Here is a 15,166-nt window from a genome sequence, read left to right on the forward strand (position 1 = left end):
CATTTTCACACTCCCGAAAGCGAAATGAAAATTTCATCATTTGATGCTTACGGCTTGTTCTGAGCCTAAACAGAGGAGAAATAGGCATGGCGACTCCGTTCAAAGGTACTCGGTAAATATCCTGCCACTGCTGGTATGAAGAAAAATTAACTGGTATCGATTCTGTTGATGTTAGAGCAAACGAATCTCAAATTACTCGCCACAGGGCACTCCATACAGCAGGGAAGGAACGGAACAGCTCACAAAATATGTCTTTGATTTCATATTCGAGAAGAAGAAGAAAAAAACTGAAACCTATAGATTTTGCAGATTCTTTTTTTTTCCTGTCTGTTTTTTGGGGGTTTTAATGTAATTTATTGGTCGTGGAAAAAAAAAGTGATTTGAAGAGTTGAAAAGAAAAGGGATGAAAGAAGCCATGTGAAATCAGGACATGCCAACGAACATAAATTGAGGTGCTAACTAAAACATTGTAGTTTATCATATTAAAAAAACAAAAACAAAGAATGAGTCTCCACATGGTTAGTTTTCAATCTGATAAACGTCATACGTTATTGACCGAGCCAAACTTCATCAAGAGACATTTTTCAATTTATTTATAAAGACACTCGAGCAATATTATAACGATTGACTTTGATCACATCATGCCGATTATAAATAAATAAATAAAATAAAATAAGATCATATCATTTCATATCAAGTGAGCACCAAATTGTTAGCTCTAAAGTTCCATTATACCTCATTCGTTCTTCTCCCTCCAGCATGTTAAGAAGATTAGAACATGGCGATCAAGATAATACTACCTCTTTATTGTTTATCATTGGGAAAGCCTTTTGCATGCCCGTATTGGTTGGGGTTGCTAGGAAAAATCCGCCGAATGAACTATTTAAGTCATTGGGAAAGTCTTTTGCTTGTCCGTTTATCAAGAATTTTTTTTTTATACAAATCAATCAATATCGTTTCAATTTTTTAAAATTTTATTCCAAATATAGTTTTGTTTTTAAAAAAAAAACAGCTAAAAGGATACTTAATCGAGTTCGGATTCGAGCCCAAGCATATATAATAACATTTGCCTATCAAAGGCGGCCTCGAACTTATTTTCGGGACTCAATAAATCTATTAGACTATGGGCTGAAGTGCCGAACCCATTTAAAGTTTGACAAAATTCCCAGGCCCATGAACTATTTAAGTTCCAGCCGCGTAACTCGGCAAAAGATTTGCGTGGTTGCTTCTACATTGAAGCAACCATGGTTATGTAGAAAACACAATTTATTTTTGGACCTCGTTTATTTATTGGAAAGTAATTTTTTTTTTAAAGTGCATTCCGGAAAAAGTGAATTTCGGGAAAATGAATTCCGAGAAAATATTTTCCGATGTTTGGTAGTGTAATAAAAAATAAGTTGAAAAACACTTTCCAGTGTTTGGTTATGTCATGGAAAATGAGCTAAAAAATAACTTATTAATGTTTTATTTTTTTCAAGTTTATTAAAATAATGAGGAACAAATCTTACAAATTAAAAAGTTGAATGAGAATGAAATTGAAAAAAAATATAATTTCATAAATTATCTCAAATAAAATAAATAATAATCAAAATAATAGAGATAAAAAAATAAAAAAAATTGAAAGATGAAGAAATTAAAATAATAATAATTAACATTTTATAAATTATTTCAAATAAAATAAGTAACAATCAAAAGAATGAGGACCAAATTTGATAGATAAAAAATTTCAATTAAAAAATAATAAGGAAAAAGCAAAATAAAAATGAGGACCAAAGTTAATATAAAAATTAAATTCTAAGGGATGAAATTGAAAAACAAATATTCAAAACAATATATATATAACAATCAAAAGTTTGAGGATCAAATTTGATATAATCGGCAAATAATATGACATTTCTAATTTTTTCACAACTTCCGGAAAGTGTTTTCCGCCCAAAATAAAAGGAAAACACTTTCTTGGAAACCAAGTCAAATTTTTCTTTGATTGGAAAGTGTTTTCCGTTGACCGGAAAGTGTTTTCCGTTGACCAACTTTTCTAATGACAAACAAACACAGGAAAGTTTGAAAAGTGGTTTCCCGGAAACCACTTTCCGGGAAACAAACGCCCCCTTAATGGGGCTCATGATAATTCACGTTTTGCATGTGATTTTCGTGAAGCAGTTCCTGGCTGCTTTTCTTTCATCAGCATTTCAGTGAACAGTGCAATTCACTTGCACTGTTCACTTAAAACAATAAACAGTGCAATTTACTTGCACTGTTCGCGTAAACAATTTTTTTTTTCAGTGTGTTTATTTTTTGTACATTTTTTTATAAAAAAAACTAGTTTAGAGTGAATTAAATTTACTCGCATTGTCATGTAAACAATATTTTTTTTCCTGAAAAACTAGTGTAGAGTGAATTGAATTCACTTGCACTGTAATATCAAATTAATTTTATTCCTGATAATATTTTATCTAATTTTATTGCACGCTAAAAAAATAATGAAAACTGTAGTTCTTGTTGGATGAATTTTGTACGTAATGCAATTATAGATGGTTTAACGGAATAATAAAAAATATTTTATATAAAGTATTATTTATTTCATGATATAATTGCAATAGTTAAATCTATAATATTTAAATTAAAAACCATCAATATTAATATATATATATATATATATATATATATATATATATATATATATAAATTATTTTATAACCTTAATTTCAAAAGCATTCTTAACCAAACACATCAAACTACTTTTTGTTCAACCTCAATTTCAACCACAGTTTTAACCAAACACCTATTTTTTCAAACCAACCTCAACTAAAACTACTTATTATAAAATAATTTTTTTAAAATTATAACTACAACAGTTACCGAAATACCATATGTTCACAGAGACCAACTTGAAGTACCGTATTTTCGAGTTCTTCATCAACTCAAAACCTTGATCCAGAAACATATAAATGATAAGCTCCTGATTCTCATACCGCAACGATCTGGAAAGCTATTAAGATTTTAAAGGATACATGGATGAGAAATACTCGGCAGCACATCGGTCCTCGACAGACAAGACAAGCCAAATTCAGTGAACTGATTAGTGCTGATAATATCCTACAAATAAAAGCAGAGAAAACAGACACACACCGAGAAATGCTGATGCCTTCCCCTTTATTCTTAATATCTCCTTCTTCCAAAATCCCTTTGTCTTCTGCCGACCCACTACATTTATCAGAAACCAAATGCTATTTAAGACGAAATAATAGAAAAAATTGAAGAAAAAGGACTGGAAAATAATACAGCATCAATACCTGTCTTTTCATATTTGTGGAGGCTTATCATTTCATTGCTCCCCTCTCAACTTCCTTCGTAAACGAGCCATGCTCACAGCAATGAACACTTGAATACTATCTTTCACTCTATCCACAAATTTGAAATAGGCATCTCTTCAGGACTTCTTTATCACCAAAGTGCCACAAACAGCCCAAAACCCGAACACGAATCCCAGTTCCAGGCGCTAGTAGAACCATATCATTTCAATTCAATCACCATCATTTTTGCGGTTGTCATTCTTGGCCTTGTTACCCTCATCAACCGGCTTGGAGCAGTTTGATAGTAATGGAGGACCACAAAGCTCAGGGTTTCCCTCATAAATTGAAGGATCAGTGAAGGTACCGAACTGGTTTGATGGAGTCGGTCCTGTAAATTGTTGTGTGACAAGTTCAAATGGTTCAAGGAAGTCAGAGAAGAAATGCGCTTGAAGAAACGAGACCTGAAAGATGGTTGATTGAGAGGTCTAGAGTTTCTAAAAGTTTCTGGTCTCCAATCATTCCTGATATCTTTCCAGTCAATCGATTCCAAGACAAATTCAAGGTAACTAAGCAGGAAAGATTTGTCAATTCTTCTGGAATCTCTCCCTGTAGGTCATTACTCGAGATATGTATGAAATTCGCAAGACCAAGCGTCTACCTGTGTTCAAGTTGCCCTCCCTTCATATTCAACGCCATCTCCTCCATGTAAAAGGGGTAGTCAGATGGATCATAGAACTCAAACAACTTAGATTGCCCAAACATGGTGGGATTGGTCCTGATAAATTGTTTTGTGCAATGTCCTGATAAATTGTTGTTTCCAATATCAAGTGTCCATAAACCTGTGCAGTTTTGCAAAGACCGCAAAAATTTCCCAGAAATTGTTGCTGCTCAATTTCATAACTCGAAGCCAAGGTAGTGAGCACATGGAACTTGGGATGCCACCAGATAGATTGGTCTTCGATAGATGATAGATCTAGGGTGTCTAGTAATTCAAAACCCTTCCAATGCCTATAGATTTTTCTTGATAACTGGTTGTCGGAGAGATTAAGAATGCCTGGATTCTTTATTTTGCTCATGGAAGAAGGAATTTTGCCATGTAGAGAGTTCCCTGAAAGATCTAGAACGTTCAACATTGACGTTACTTGGCCTAATTGGTCCGGAAAATATGCTTTTCAGAATGAGAGTTTCAAGATTAGAACAGAGTGGGAGTCGGCCGTCTAATTGGTTTTTAGAAAGATCCAGCGCTTTAACTTGAGGGATTAATTTCCTACAGAAGCCAGATATTGTGCCTGAAAGTGCAACATCTGCACGCCCTAAGAAAATTAACTACTGTTGAGTCTCTAGCCATGCTAGAAATGTTAGACCTATTCCCAATCAGTGATAGAGATTTCTACCAGACTCACAGGGGAATCCACTGTGTGGTCTTACATCTGATGCAAGAGACTTGTTTGAAGATGACAAATAGAAAGTTTTCAAGTCGTTGAGTGTGAGGTAATGAATCTCAGATACGATGCCTTCCCAGGAGTCTTCATCAAGATACAGATTAACTAAAGACTTAAGTTGACCGATTATTTCAGTCTGAGTCGGTCTTTCTCTAGAGCTTCGTTTCCTTTACTTCGAAATTAACAGAGCTCATTTGTCTTCGTAGTGAGGATTGAATTTATTAGCAAAGGGTAAATGAAGATTTTAAGATAAAAATGTGTATGTTACGAAGACAACAAAAATTATTGTTTTGATTTGACTTTACAGCGAGGCAGTAAATTTCTCGGGTTCTGTATCAGTCAGTGGTGATGGCAGCTGGGTTTGTGAAGGTGAAGGTAGACAAATTAACCACAGCGGCATCCTGATCTTGCAAGTTTTTCTTTTTTTCTTGGATAATTAATTACTCTGACGAATTTGGATTAATGGCTATTGCTAGTCTACACAATGTTTCCGTGCTTAGTTCTTCCTTCATCAAGGAATCTCAATCAGAAGCAGTGAGAAGACGGGGTGATGATGGAGGGGAAGCACCCGGACATCGTCACACCTGCAAACACAGCAGGAGCTTGAGGATGAGCATGTGGTGAGTCATGTCCGAGGAAGGGTTAGTGATAGATTGGTCCAACGTCAAAGTGACGGAAAGAGTACTGATCTATTGAGGGTGTTTGCATCTGATAGCCACTTTAACAATCGTAACTGTAACGATCATGGTGGTTCTTCAGAGGGTGGCGGGAGCGAGTACAAATGAAGAGGCAAAGAGGTGCTTGTGCTGATTACTCTTGAGTTTCAATAACTTTTTTGTCATGTGAAAAACAATGGCAGTAATTTTGATAATTTGATATTTTTTAAAAAGAATTTTAGAAGAAAATTAAATATTAATGCATATATAAAATCATGATATAAATGATAACTAGCTTTGATACCCGCGCGATGCCGCGGGTCATTTTTTTTTCCATAAAAAATATTAAAAAAAATAAAAGTTTAAAAATCTTGTGTTTTTCTGCAAAGTTATACCCAAGAATCTTGGGTTTGGCTGCAACATTTGACCTAAGAGTAATATTTATAATATTAATAATAAAATTAAACTTGCATGATCCAAGTTTAAGTGAGTCTGGCTCTAACACCGGACCCAAGAATACTGGATGTGGGTCTGGCTATAAGATCGTGTCATAAAAGTGTGATAATTAAATAGATTAATTAAAAAAACAAAGAAAAAAAATCAACAGGAAGGAAAAAACTAATGAAGAAAAGGAAAAAAAAAACATTGAATTAATTGGGTCAACCTTTTAAACCAGGTTATCCCGTAAAACCTGGGATTTGCGTCGTGAAAGTTTGATAACTAAATAGAAAAAGATATGACGGGTTTACCTAGAATTAACCGGGTTAACCCATCAAACCAAGTTAACCCGTCAAGCCCAGGATACGTGTCATGAAAGTATGAAAGTCTAATAATTAAATAGAAAGAAAATTAACTTTAATAAACTAAACTAAATGAAAAAAATAACTCGTAAAATCAGGTTAACCCATCAAACCCGAGATTCGTATCATGAAAATCTGATAACTAAATAAAAAAAAATTAACATTAACAAACTAAATCAACAAAAAAAATTCATTAAAAAAAATAAAAAGAAAAAACAAAAGAAAAAAACAGTTATATAATGTAATACAATATAATAATTATTATAATTATAATTATAATGAAAAAATGTGGGAAATTTTTTTTTTTAAAAAAAAGTGGGGAAAACTAAAGCTAAAGCTAAATTCTCAACCAACTCAATGTTGAAAAAATAAATTTAACAAAGATAATTTTAAAAAAAAACATATGGGGGAAACATTGTAGCCAAACAAAAACTATGTAAGGGAAACACTGTAGTAATTCATAGTATTTTTTTTTTAAAAAAACAAAGCTACAAAGCTAATCTCTCAACCAGCTCAATATATAAAAAAAACCAACAAAGGCTATCTAAAAAAAACAAAAGAAGTCAATTATGGGTAAAAGAAATGAAAAAAAATATACAAAAAAGGAAACAAAAGCGAAAAAACAAACACGTGGGGAAAGCTACAGTGTTTTAAAGAAAAAGACAAAAAAACTAAATTTTCAACCAGCTCAATAGTAAAAAAATAAAATCAACAAAAATAATTCTGAAAGAAAAAAAAATATGTAAAAAATGATAATTTTGGAAAAAAAGAAAAATAAAAAAAACAAAAAAAAAACATATGGGGAAAGCTAAAGCTAGATTATCAGCCAGCTCAATATTGAAAAAATAAATTCGATAAAGATAATTTTTTTTAAAAATATATGGAGAAACACTGCAGCAAAACAAAAACTATGTAGGGGAAACACTGTAGCAATCCATATTGTTTTTTTTTTTTTTTAAACTACAAAACTAAATTCTCAACCAACTTAATATAAAAAAAATAAAATCTATAAAGATCATTTTGAAAAAAAAAATAAAGAAATCATAAAAAAAAAGAAAACAATGTATAAGAATATTATAGCAATCTACAATGTTTTAAAAAAAAAACTATATAGTTAAATTTTCAACCAGCACAATATTTAAAAAAATTAGCAAAGATAATTTTGAAACAAAAATTTTTTTAAAAAAAGAAACAAAAAAAAATTAATTTTGAATTAAAAAAAAAGCAAAAAAAAACATATATAAAAAAAAGACCTACTAAAAAAAACCTGTTATAAAAAAAAAAACACAAACCTGCTACAGTGAATATCTCACACGTTTTAAAGTTCTTTAATAATTTTTTAAGTTACAATGTATAATTGCAATTCAGACCCTTTTGTTTTCTTATTTACTTTCTACATCGTCACAAGAGAGAAAAAAAAAAGGAGGGAATTAAATCAGAATAGGGTCATTTCAGTAAATACAGTTTCACTATAAATAGTAAACACAAACAAAATCTTAAATCTTACATCCCTCCAGATCTTAAAAAAAAAAAAAAAACACCACCACCCTGGTCTCTTCTCTTGACACTGCTCCTCTACCTACATGGAAAATTAATCCAAAACAATGAGAGTATCTACACCCTCCGCTACCGACGACCGCGCCGCCACGCTGAGCGGCGGAGGCTATCGGGACGCCGAATCACTACTCCGTTCAAAAACCATATCCGAAATCCGCAATGTCGAATCTGCAACTCGACAGCAAATCGAAGAAAAGAAAGAAGAGCTTCGTCAATTAGTCGGTAACCGATATCGTGACCTAATTGATTCGGCCGATTCTATCGTTCTCATGAAATCCTATTGTGGATCAATCTCGCATAACATCGCATCGATTCACATCAGCATTCGCTCCCTTTCTGCTTCTCCGTTATCAGAAACCCCCAAATTCACAAACCCTAGCTCTACGCGTGGTAAAATTTATGGGATCGCGTGTCGGGTCAAGTATTTAGTTGATACCCCGGAGAATATCTGGGGATGCTTGGACGAATTCATGTTTTTGGAGGCAGCAGGGAGGTATACACGTGCAAAGCACGTGCAGAATACGTTGATGAGTAGTGATTATAATAAGATCTTGTCGAATTTCCCACTCTTGCAGCATCAATGGCAGATTGTGGAGAGTTTGAAAGTGCAGATTTCACAGAAAAGTCGCGAGAGGTTGTCAGATCAAGGGTTGGGAATTGGGGGTTATGCGGATGCGTTGGCTGCGGCAGCAGTGATTGATGCATTGGAGCCTGATCAGGTATTGGGTTTGTTTCTTGATAGCAGAAAGTCATGGATTTCACAAAAATTAGGGGGTTTCGGTTGGGTTGATGTAAAAAATGATAATGTCAGTGGTGAGGTTGTCGTTTTTGTGTTTTGTGAAGTCTTAAAGATAATTCAAGTTAGTGTGGGACAAGTAGGAGAGTTGTTTTTGCAAGTTTTGAATGACATGCCTTTGTTTTATAAAGTTATTTTAGGTTCTCCTCCCGCTTCCCAATTGTTTGGGGGGATTCCGAATCCAGATGAGGAAGTGAGATTGTGGAAATTGTTTAGGGAAAAGCTCGAGTCTGTGAATGTTGCTCTAGATAAAGAATATATTGCCAGGACTTGTTTGAGTTGGTTGAGGGATTGTGGCGGAGAGATTGTGAGTAAGATTAATGGGAGGTTCTTGATTGATGCGATTGCCACGGGTGGAGAGCTTGCGGTGGCTGAGAAGATGATTAGGGAGACTATGGGTAGTAAGCAGGTATTGGAGGGAAGTTTGGATTGGCTCAAGAGTGTTTTTGGGTCTGAGATTGAGTTGCCTTGGAGTAGGATCCGAGAGTTAGTTTTAGAAGATGACTCGGATCTCTGGGATGAGATATTTGAAGGTGCTTTTGTTCAGAGGATGAAAACTATAATCACATCACGATTTGAGGATTTGGTTAGAGGCATCAATTTGGGAGAGTCCATTTGTGCAGTCAGAGAGACTCCTGGTGAACCGATTGACTTTCAGGCATACTTGAACAGACCTTGCACTGGTGGTGGGGTTTGGTTTATTGAACCCAATGCAAAGAAGTCTGGTCTAGGTTCTGGTCATAAGGTGTCGCCTGAAGAGAATGATTTTCATAGTTGTCTCAATGCGTTCTTTGGTCCTGAAGTTAGTCGTATCAGAGATGCAGTGGACAGTTGTTGTCAAAGTGTTCTCGAGGACCTGCTCAGTTTCTTAGAATCTCCAAAAGCAGCTCTCAGGCTAAATGATTTGGCACCATTTTTACAGGATAAGTGTTATGAGAGCATTTCAACTATATTAACAGAACTCAAGAGGGAGCTTGATAGTTTATATGCTACAATGGGGAATGCTAACAATGTTGGTCAGTCGGTTTCTCCTGCCATGGTTGTTGACAAATCTCTTTACATTGGGAGACTTTTGTTTGCATTTCAAAACCACTCAAAACACATTCCTGTAATACTGGGCTCTCCAAGGTTTTGGGCCGAAGATACTATGGCTGCAGTTTTTGACAAGTTACCATCTGTATTGAGGCAATCTAGAGTTGCTAGTGACTATCCTATCCCTGACAGTCCTGGCAGGCAATTTCCCACTGGATCTAAAAGACAGACCTCATCTGCTGCCTCTGCTTTACTTGGAGCAAATGAAAGTGCAAGTCCTAAACTTGAAGAATTAGGCAGAACCATGAGGGATCTTTGCATCAGAGCTCATATCTTATGGATATCCTGGTTATCTGATGAGCTTTCAACCATTCTTGCTCTGGATCTTGGAAAAGATGATGGATTATCGGCAACAACTCCCTTGAGGGTATGTAGTGTTTGCTTGACAAGTTACCATTCTAGCCCTATATTTTGTTTTGATTTTCTCTGTATCTCTGTTAAGCATCTTAAATGGATGTGTGCTGTTATAGAAAATAGTTCTTGTGTTTTCTGTTCACTGCACAATTTATCTGGTTTACAAGCATGCTAAGCTTTGTCATCCTCTGAATGTGAGCAGGGCTGGGAAGAGACAGTAGTCAAGCAAGAACAATCTGATGAGAACCAGCCAGAAATTAAAATTTCACTACCATCCATACCTTCACTCTATATCATCTCATTTCTGTTTCGGGCATGTGAAGAAATCCATAGAATTGGAGGTCATGTTCTGGACAAATCAATTCTGCAAAAATTTGCTTCAAGACTACTGGAGAAGGTATGTAACTGGGCTGGATTGTTGATTTTACTTCCTCCACAAATTCTATTTCAATGCGGTAATGTATGTGTTATTTATAGCCATATTCTAAATCTTAAGCTTATTTTATTATTTTTTGTGTGTTATTGTTTATTATTTAAATAGAAGTTATAAGGCCATTTTTTCATCCTTATTCCTCATTAACAATCTAGGTTGGTATATTCATATGCTGGTGTTGTTTTACAGTGTTTTCATCTTTTAATAATTTCTTTCCTTGCCTGCTGATCATTCATTTTTCTTGGATCTCATTGTAAATATCAAACATTCGTGATTACTTACACTGCTAGAATTTGTTAAACAGCTGGTTTTTTGGGTCTATTTTTTTTTCCTTGCTTGCTATTTTTTTAAGTGGTGGTTTAGGATGGCAAGAGAAAACTGGTTTAGTTTAAAATTGACCAATAGCATTTCCCATCGTCTTTGCATGTGCTGACTGTATACTTCTTGCAGGTTATTGAAATTTATGAGGACTTCCTTTCCTCTAGTGAGTCTCATCAGTCTCAAGTGTCAGAGAAAGGAGTTCTTCAAATTCTGTTAGACCTGAGATTTGCTGCTGATGTTCTATCTGGGGGTGATTGCAATATTAATGAGGAGATATCTAGAAATCCAAGGGTGAAGATTCCTTTCAGGCGGAAGCAGGAGCAAAGCCATAAGAAGTCGGCCTTTAGAGAGCGTATTGATGGGTTAATTAACTGTTTTTCACAGAGGCTTGATCCCATAGACTGGCTTACGTAAGCCTTTTCATCCTTAATTTAAAAAGAAAGCATGAAAATTTTCAAATAAGTACAACCTTGGGCTTCTGTCTTCTAGGTCTAAAGGTTGTGTGTATTTCTGTGCACATGGCATGCCCTTAATTGATTAATCCATTCATGGGAATTGTCACCATCTTATGGCTTAAGAGTCACAGTTTGCATTCTCCTTATAAAGTCAAGTGTTGAGGCCATAAAGCAAACAACCTGGTCTCTGATAAATTATATAGGTTAAGGTCTCAACTAATGATAAAAATTTGGGAACTACCAATCTGATATTAGTTGCATGCTGTCCCTTCTACATGTGCGCTGATGTGCTCTCAGGGGACTTCTTTCCTTGTGTATCTCTGCATACAATTTGCATTTTGAACCATTGAAGTAGTAGTTCATTTTCCCATCGTGATTAGGAGTTATGGCATAATTGAATATTTTGTCTGATTTGATGATTCTTTTTGTTGTATTTTTTACTTGTTTAGGTATGAGCCATACTTGTGGGAGAATGAGAGGCAGTCGTACTTGCGGCATGCTGTCCTTTTGGGGTTCTTTGTGCAACTAAACCGGATGTATATTGATACTATGCAAAAACTACCATCCAATCCAGAGTCAAATATCATGAGATGTTGTACTGTTCCTCGCTTTAAATACCTTCCAATCAGGTTGATGTTTTAAACACATTTCTTTGAAAATCATGCCCACCAAACATTTGTGCATGACATTAATTCAGTGTCTTCTGTTTTTGAATAACCTTTTCAATTATTTCAAGTGTAATTGGTATTTTCTCCTAGTTTCTTAGTTGTCCAATGCAGCTAATTTCTTCTTACTTGTCCAGCACGCCAGCATTGTCTTCAAGAGGGACAACAAAGACTTCTTTTCAAGCAACTTCAGATGATATCTCTTCTAGAAGTTCCTGGAAAGCTTATACCAATGAAGAGCTTTCTCGAAATATTGATTTGGATGAAAACTCTAGTTTTGGTGTAGCAACACCAATTTTGAAGTCTTTCATGCAGGTAAAGCTTTTTTTTTTTTTTGCCTTTCTATATCATGGCCAGACAGGTCTGAGATTCAGAAGATGAGTGTCCCTGAATTTTATTTTCCTTTTCAATTATTATATTACTGAGAAGAGGAAGAAAAGAAGCCTAGTTGTTATTAAATTATGAGAGCATAATTTTGTAGATGTAGCTGATACTGGGTTTATGTAAGAATGAATTATTAGCAGAAATAGCATTTTTTTTGTTTGATTTGAAGTTTAATGACACAAAGGAGAAGTGCCATGTTTGGTGAATTAAATATCTTCTGGAGAATAGTGAAATATCTAATTTGATTTATGATGGCTGTAGATGATTGGTAGTGCTGTCTACAGTGTCTTGTATGCTCAACTGAGGTTCGGATGCACTTTGGTTCTATGGATTCAAAGCTTAAAGATTTGCTTGAGGGCTTATAGCTCTAGCTGGATCAGAAATGCAGAAGTGGTCTAATTTCAGCTTCTGAAATGGCTACTAAAAGCTGTAATCATTAGTCAAGGCTACTTTCTAGCAAAAAAATTGAAAGCCGTCGTGTTCTTTTCAAGGATGTAATGGTTTGTTACGAAAAGGTTTGGATTCGAGGCCTAATACATGATTAGGACAAGGAAAAACAGATAGTTTGTGTGGAGAAGTGACTTGAGTCCACTTGGTTACCTAGGAGAATTTTTACTTCAAGGTGGGGGCTTATATGGAGTTTGTTTAGATTTGTAATCAGCTGCATGGGTGCAGAAGTAGTAAAAAGGAAAGTTTGCGGAAATGACTAAAGCAGTCAAATTTTATGAGAGAAGGTATTTTACCAACAAAAGAAAGTTGTGCTTGCTAAGGGTGGTGATAACTCTCTAATCAGACCTGTTTCTGTTTCTTAGGAGGGGTTATAGGGGGATGGATGGGATAAATTCCATATTTGGCATGATGGATGAAGACCTAAGGAAGCAAAGGAAAGATCCTATCCTTCCTCACTTGTTTTGACAGTCCATCCAATGTGGGTGAAGTGGACTCAGTCCTCTCCCTCTTTTGTCAGCCAAAAAACTAGATGGATGGGTTTACATGCATCCTTTCTCCTCACCATTCTCCTAGTTTACTCTTTGATTCCTCCTCCATACCCATCCTTCCTAACAAACAGACTCTGTTCCTGTAGAGATGTGGAGCATGATTTTTGGTAGGCCTCTTTGAAGTCTGATAGCTTACCGGCAATTCCATACTCTATTAAAACCACGAAGCTGCAGGATAGAAGCATTCTGACAGCATGTGCCCTTAAAATAAAAAGAAAAAGACAACCAATGTAAGGCCTGGGAACTGCAATAAGAATTTATGCTTGGGATTGGGAAGTAGTAGCATTCAAACTTCAGCAGAGAAGACAAATACCACTCTTAGAAATGGCAGAGAGACTGGAAAGAAATTCTAGCTTAATTAAGCAAACAGTCATAAGCTATGTAGTTAATACTATTAGTTCCACAGATAAAGTTATCAATGATGATTACGCCATTGCTTATTTTCTTGATTTGATTATAGTGAGTAAATATAGACTGGATTCTAGCAGGTATGATTATGTAAAATTTGAGGGATGGCTTGCTTTTTCCCCCTTCGTTGTGGCATTTTCTTGATTTAGTTTTTGGTGGACAAACATAGGTTAATGTTGTTGTCTGGGAAGCTAACATTATGATAACATTTTTTTCTCATAATGACCAGGTTGGAAGCAGGTTTGGAGAGAGCACTTTAAAATTGGGATCTATGTTAACGGATGGGCAAGTAGGCATATTCAAGGACAGATCGGCAGCTGCCATGTCAACATTTGGTGATATTTTACCTGTCCAAGCAGCTGGTCTTCTTTCATCATTCACAGCTACCAGATCAGACTCTTGATTTCCCGTGATCTAATTTACTTGCACATGTTATATTAGTGATGAGAATGTGTGGCAATTCGGTCATTGTATCATTCTATGCATGATATGATGCAGAAATCAATATGAAATGGAGAGACAGAGTACAGGATAAAATGGTGGAATGATGGTAATATGTGAAGAAAAAGAAAAGCACCTGGAAGTTTGAATAGATCCAGCGGGAATCAAAAGTAGGTATTTTGTTCGCCAGTCTATACTGTAGAAAGAAACCAATAAAAACCCAACTGGGTATGAAGAAATGTGATTGGTTTATACATGATGTTACTTTGTACAGAGAGACCATTGTCTCCGCTGACTATTTCCTTCACTGATGTCATAGATATATGCTGAGGTTTTTGAGGATGTAAAGCAGAATATCTAGCAATATATTCTTAGCTTGGTTCATAGTTTGTGTTTCAGTGGTTTAAGAGTCTCTCTCCGGTGAAGGCTTTAATTCTCCTCCTGTTGCATTGGCTTGTCCCTATAGATTTTGTATTTGTTTAACGAGACTCTTGTTCAACTGGAATAAACGGTATAAAACATTGGTTTTGCTGATGAAAAGCTTTTAAGTTTTGTGGTTGAGAATTTATTTAGATTATCATCCGCTGGCTTCTTTTCCGGTGTTGCTTGATTGCTTTTTCCTTCTAAGATTTGTGTGCTTGTTTATGCTTTTTACATTTGGCAAGATATTCCTGTGCTTTCTCAAAGAAAAATACCGTGCATTTTCTTCTGGAATTTTCCTTTACTCCTTTTGCGTTCAAGGTGATATATTTTTTGCTGAGCAGAAAAGAAAGAAGAAGAAATTGAAAGGAGTTGCTGAATTGCTGTTCCCAGTCCAGCATAAAAGGTGCTGAATGGAGGGAAGCCTCATGCTCCATCTGAGTAAGTTTTAGTTAGAGATTATATTGAGAATCGATTCACAGGTTACAAATAATTTGAAAATTTTCCGTGTTCTATTGCATATATGTGGTGGTAGTTCTGCTTTATTTAACAATTTTATTGATGAAGAGGCCAGTATGCCCAGAGAAACATAATCAGCATGAAGCCCTCATAAAATTAAGCAATGGAGGGTCATATAATGAAGCCTTCACA

General features: G+C 35.2%; 1 protein-coding gene across 1 annotated transcript; it reads left to right on the forward strand.

The window, feature by feature from the left end:
* Positions 1 to 7,702: 7,702 nt before the first annotated feature.
* LOC7460658 (conserved oligomeric Golgi complex subunit 1) lies at positions 7,703 to 14,635 on the forward strand. Its single transcript, XM_002311238.4, has 6 exons — positions 7,703 to 10,003; positions 10,193 to 10,387; positions 10,874 to 11,154; positions 11,649 to 11,828; positions 12,002 to 12,179; positions 13,884 to 14,635. Exons 1-6 carry the CDS (start codon positions 7,796 to 7,798, stop codon positions 14,055 to 14,057), a joined length of 3,216 nt encoding a protein of 1,071 aa, XP_002311274.2. The 5' UTR covers positions 7,703 to 7,795; the 3' UTR covers positions 14,058 to 14,635.
* Positions 14,636 to 15,166: the final 531 nt, after the last annotated feature.

The sequence above is a fragment of the Populus trichocarpa genome, chromosome 8, assembly GCF_000002775.5.
Source record: "Populus trichocarpa isolate Nisqually-1 chromosome 8, P.trichocarpa_v4.1, whole genome shotgun sequence".
Classification (NCBI taxonomy): Eukaryota; Viridiplantae; Streptophyta; class Magnoliopsida; order Malpighiales; family Salicaceae; genus Populus; species Populus trichocarpa.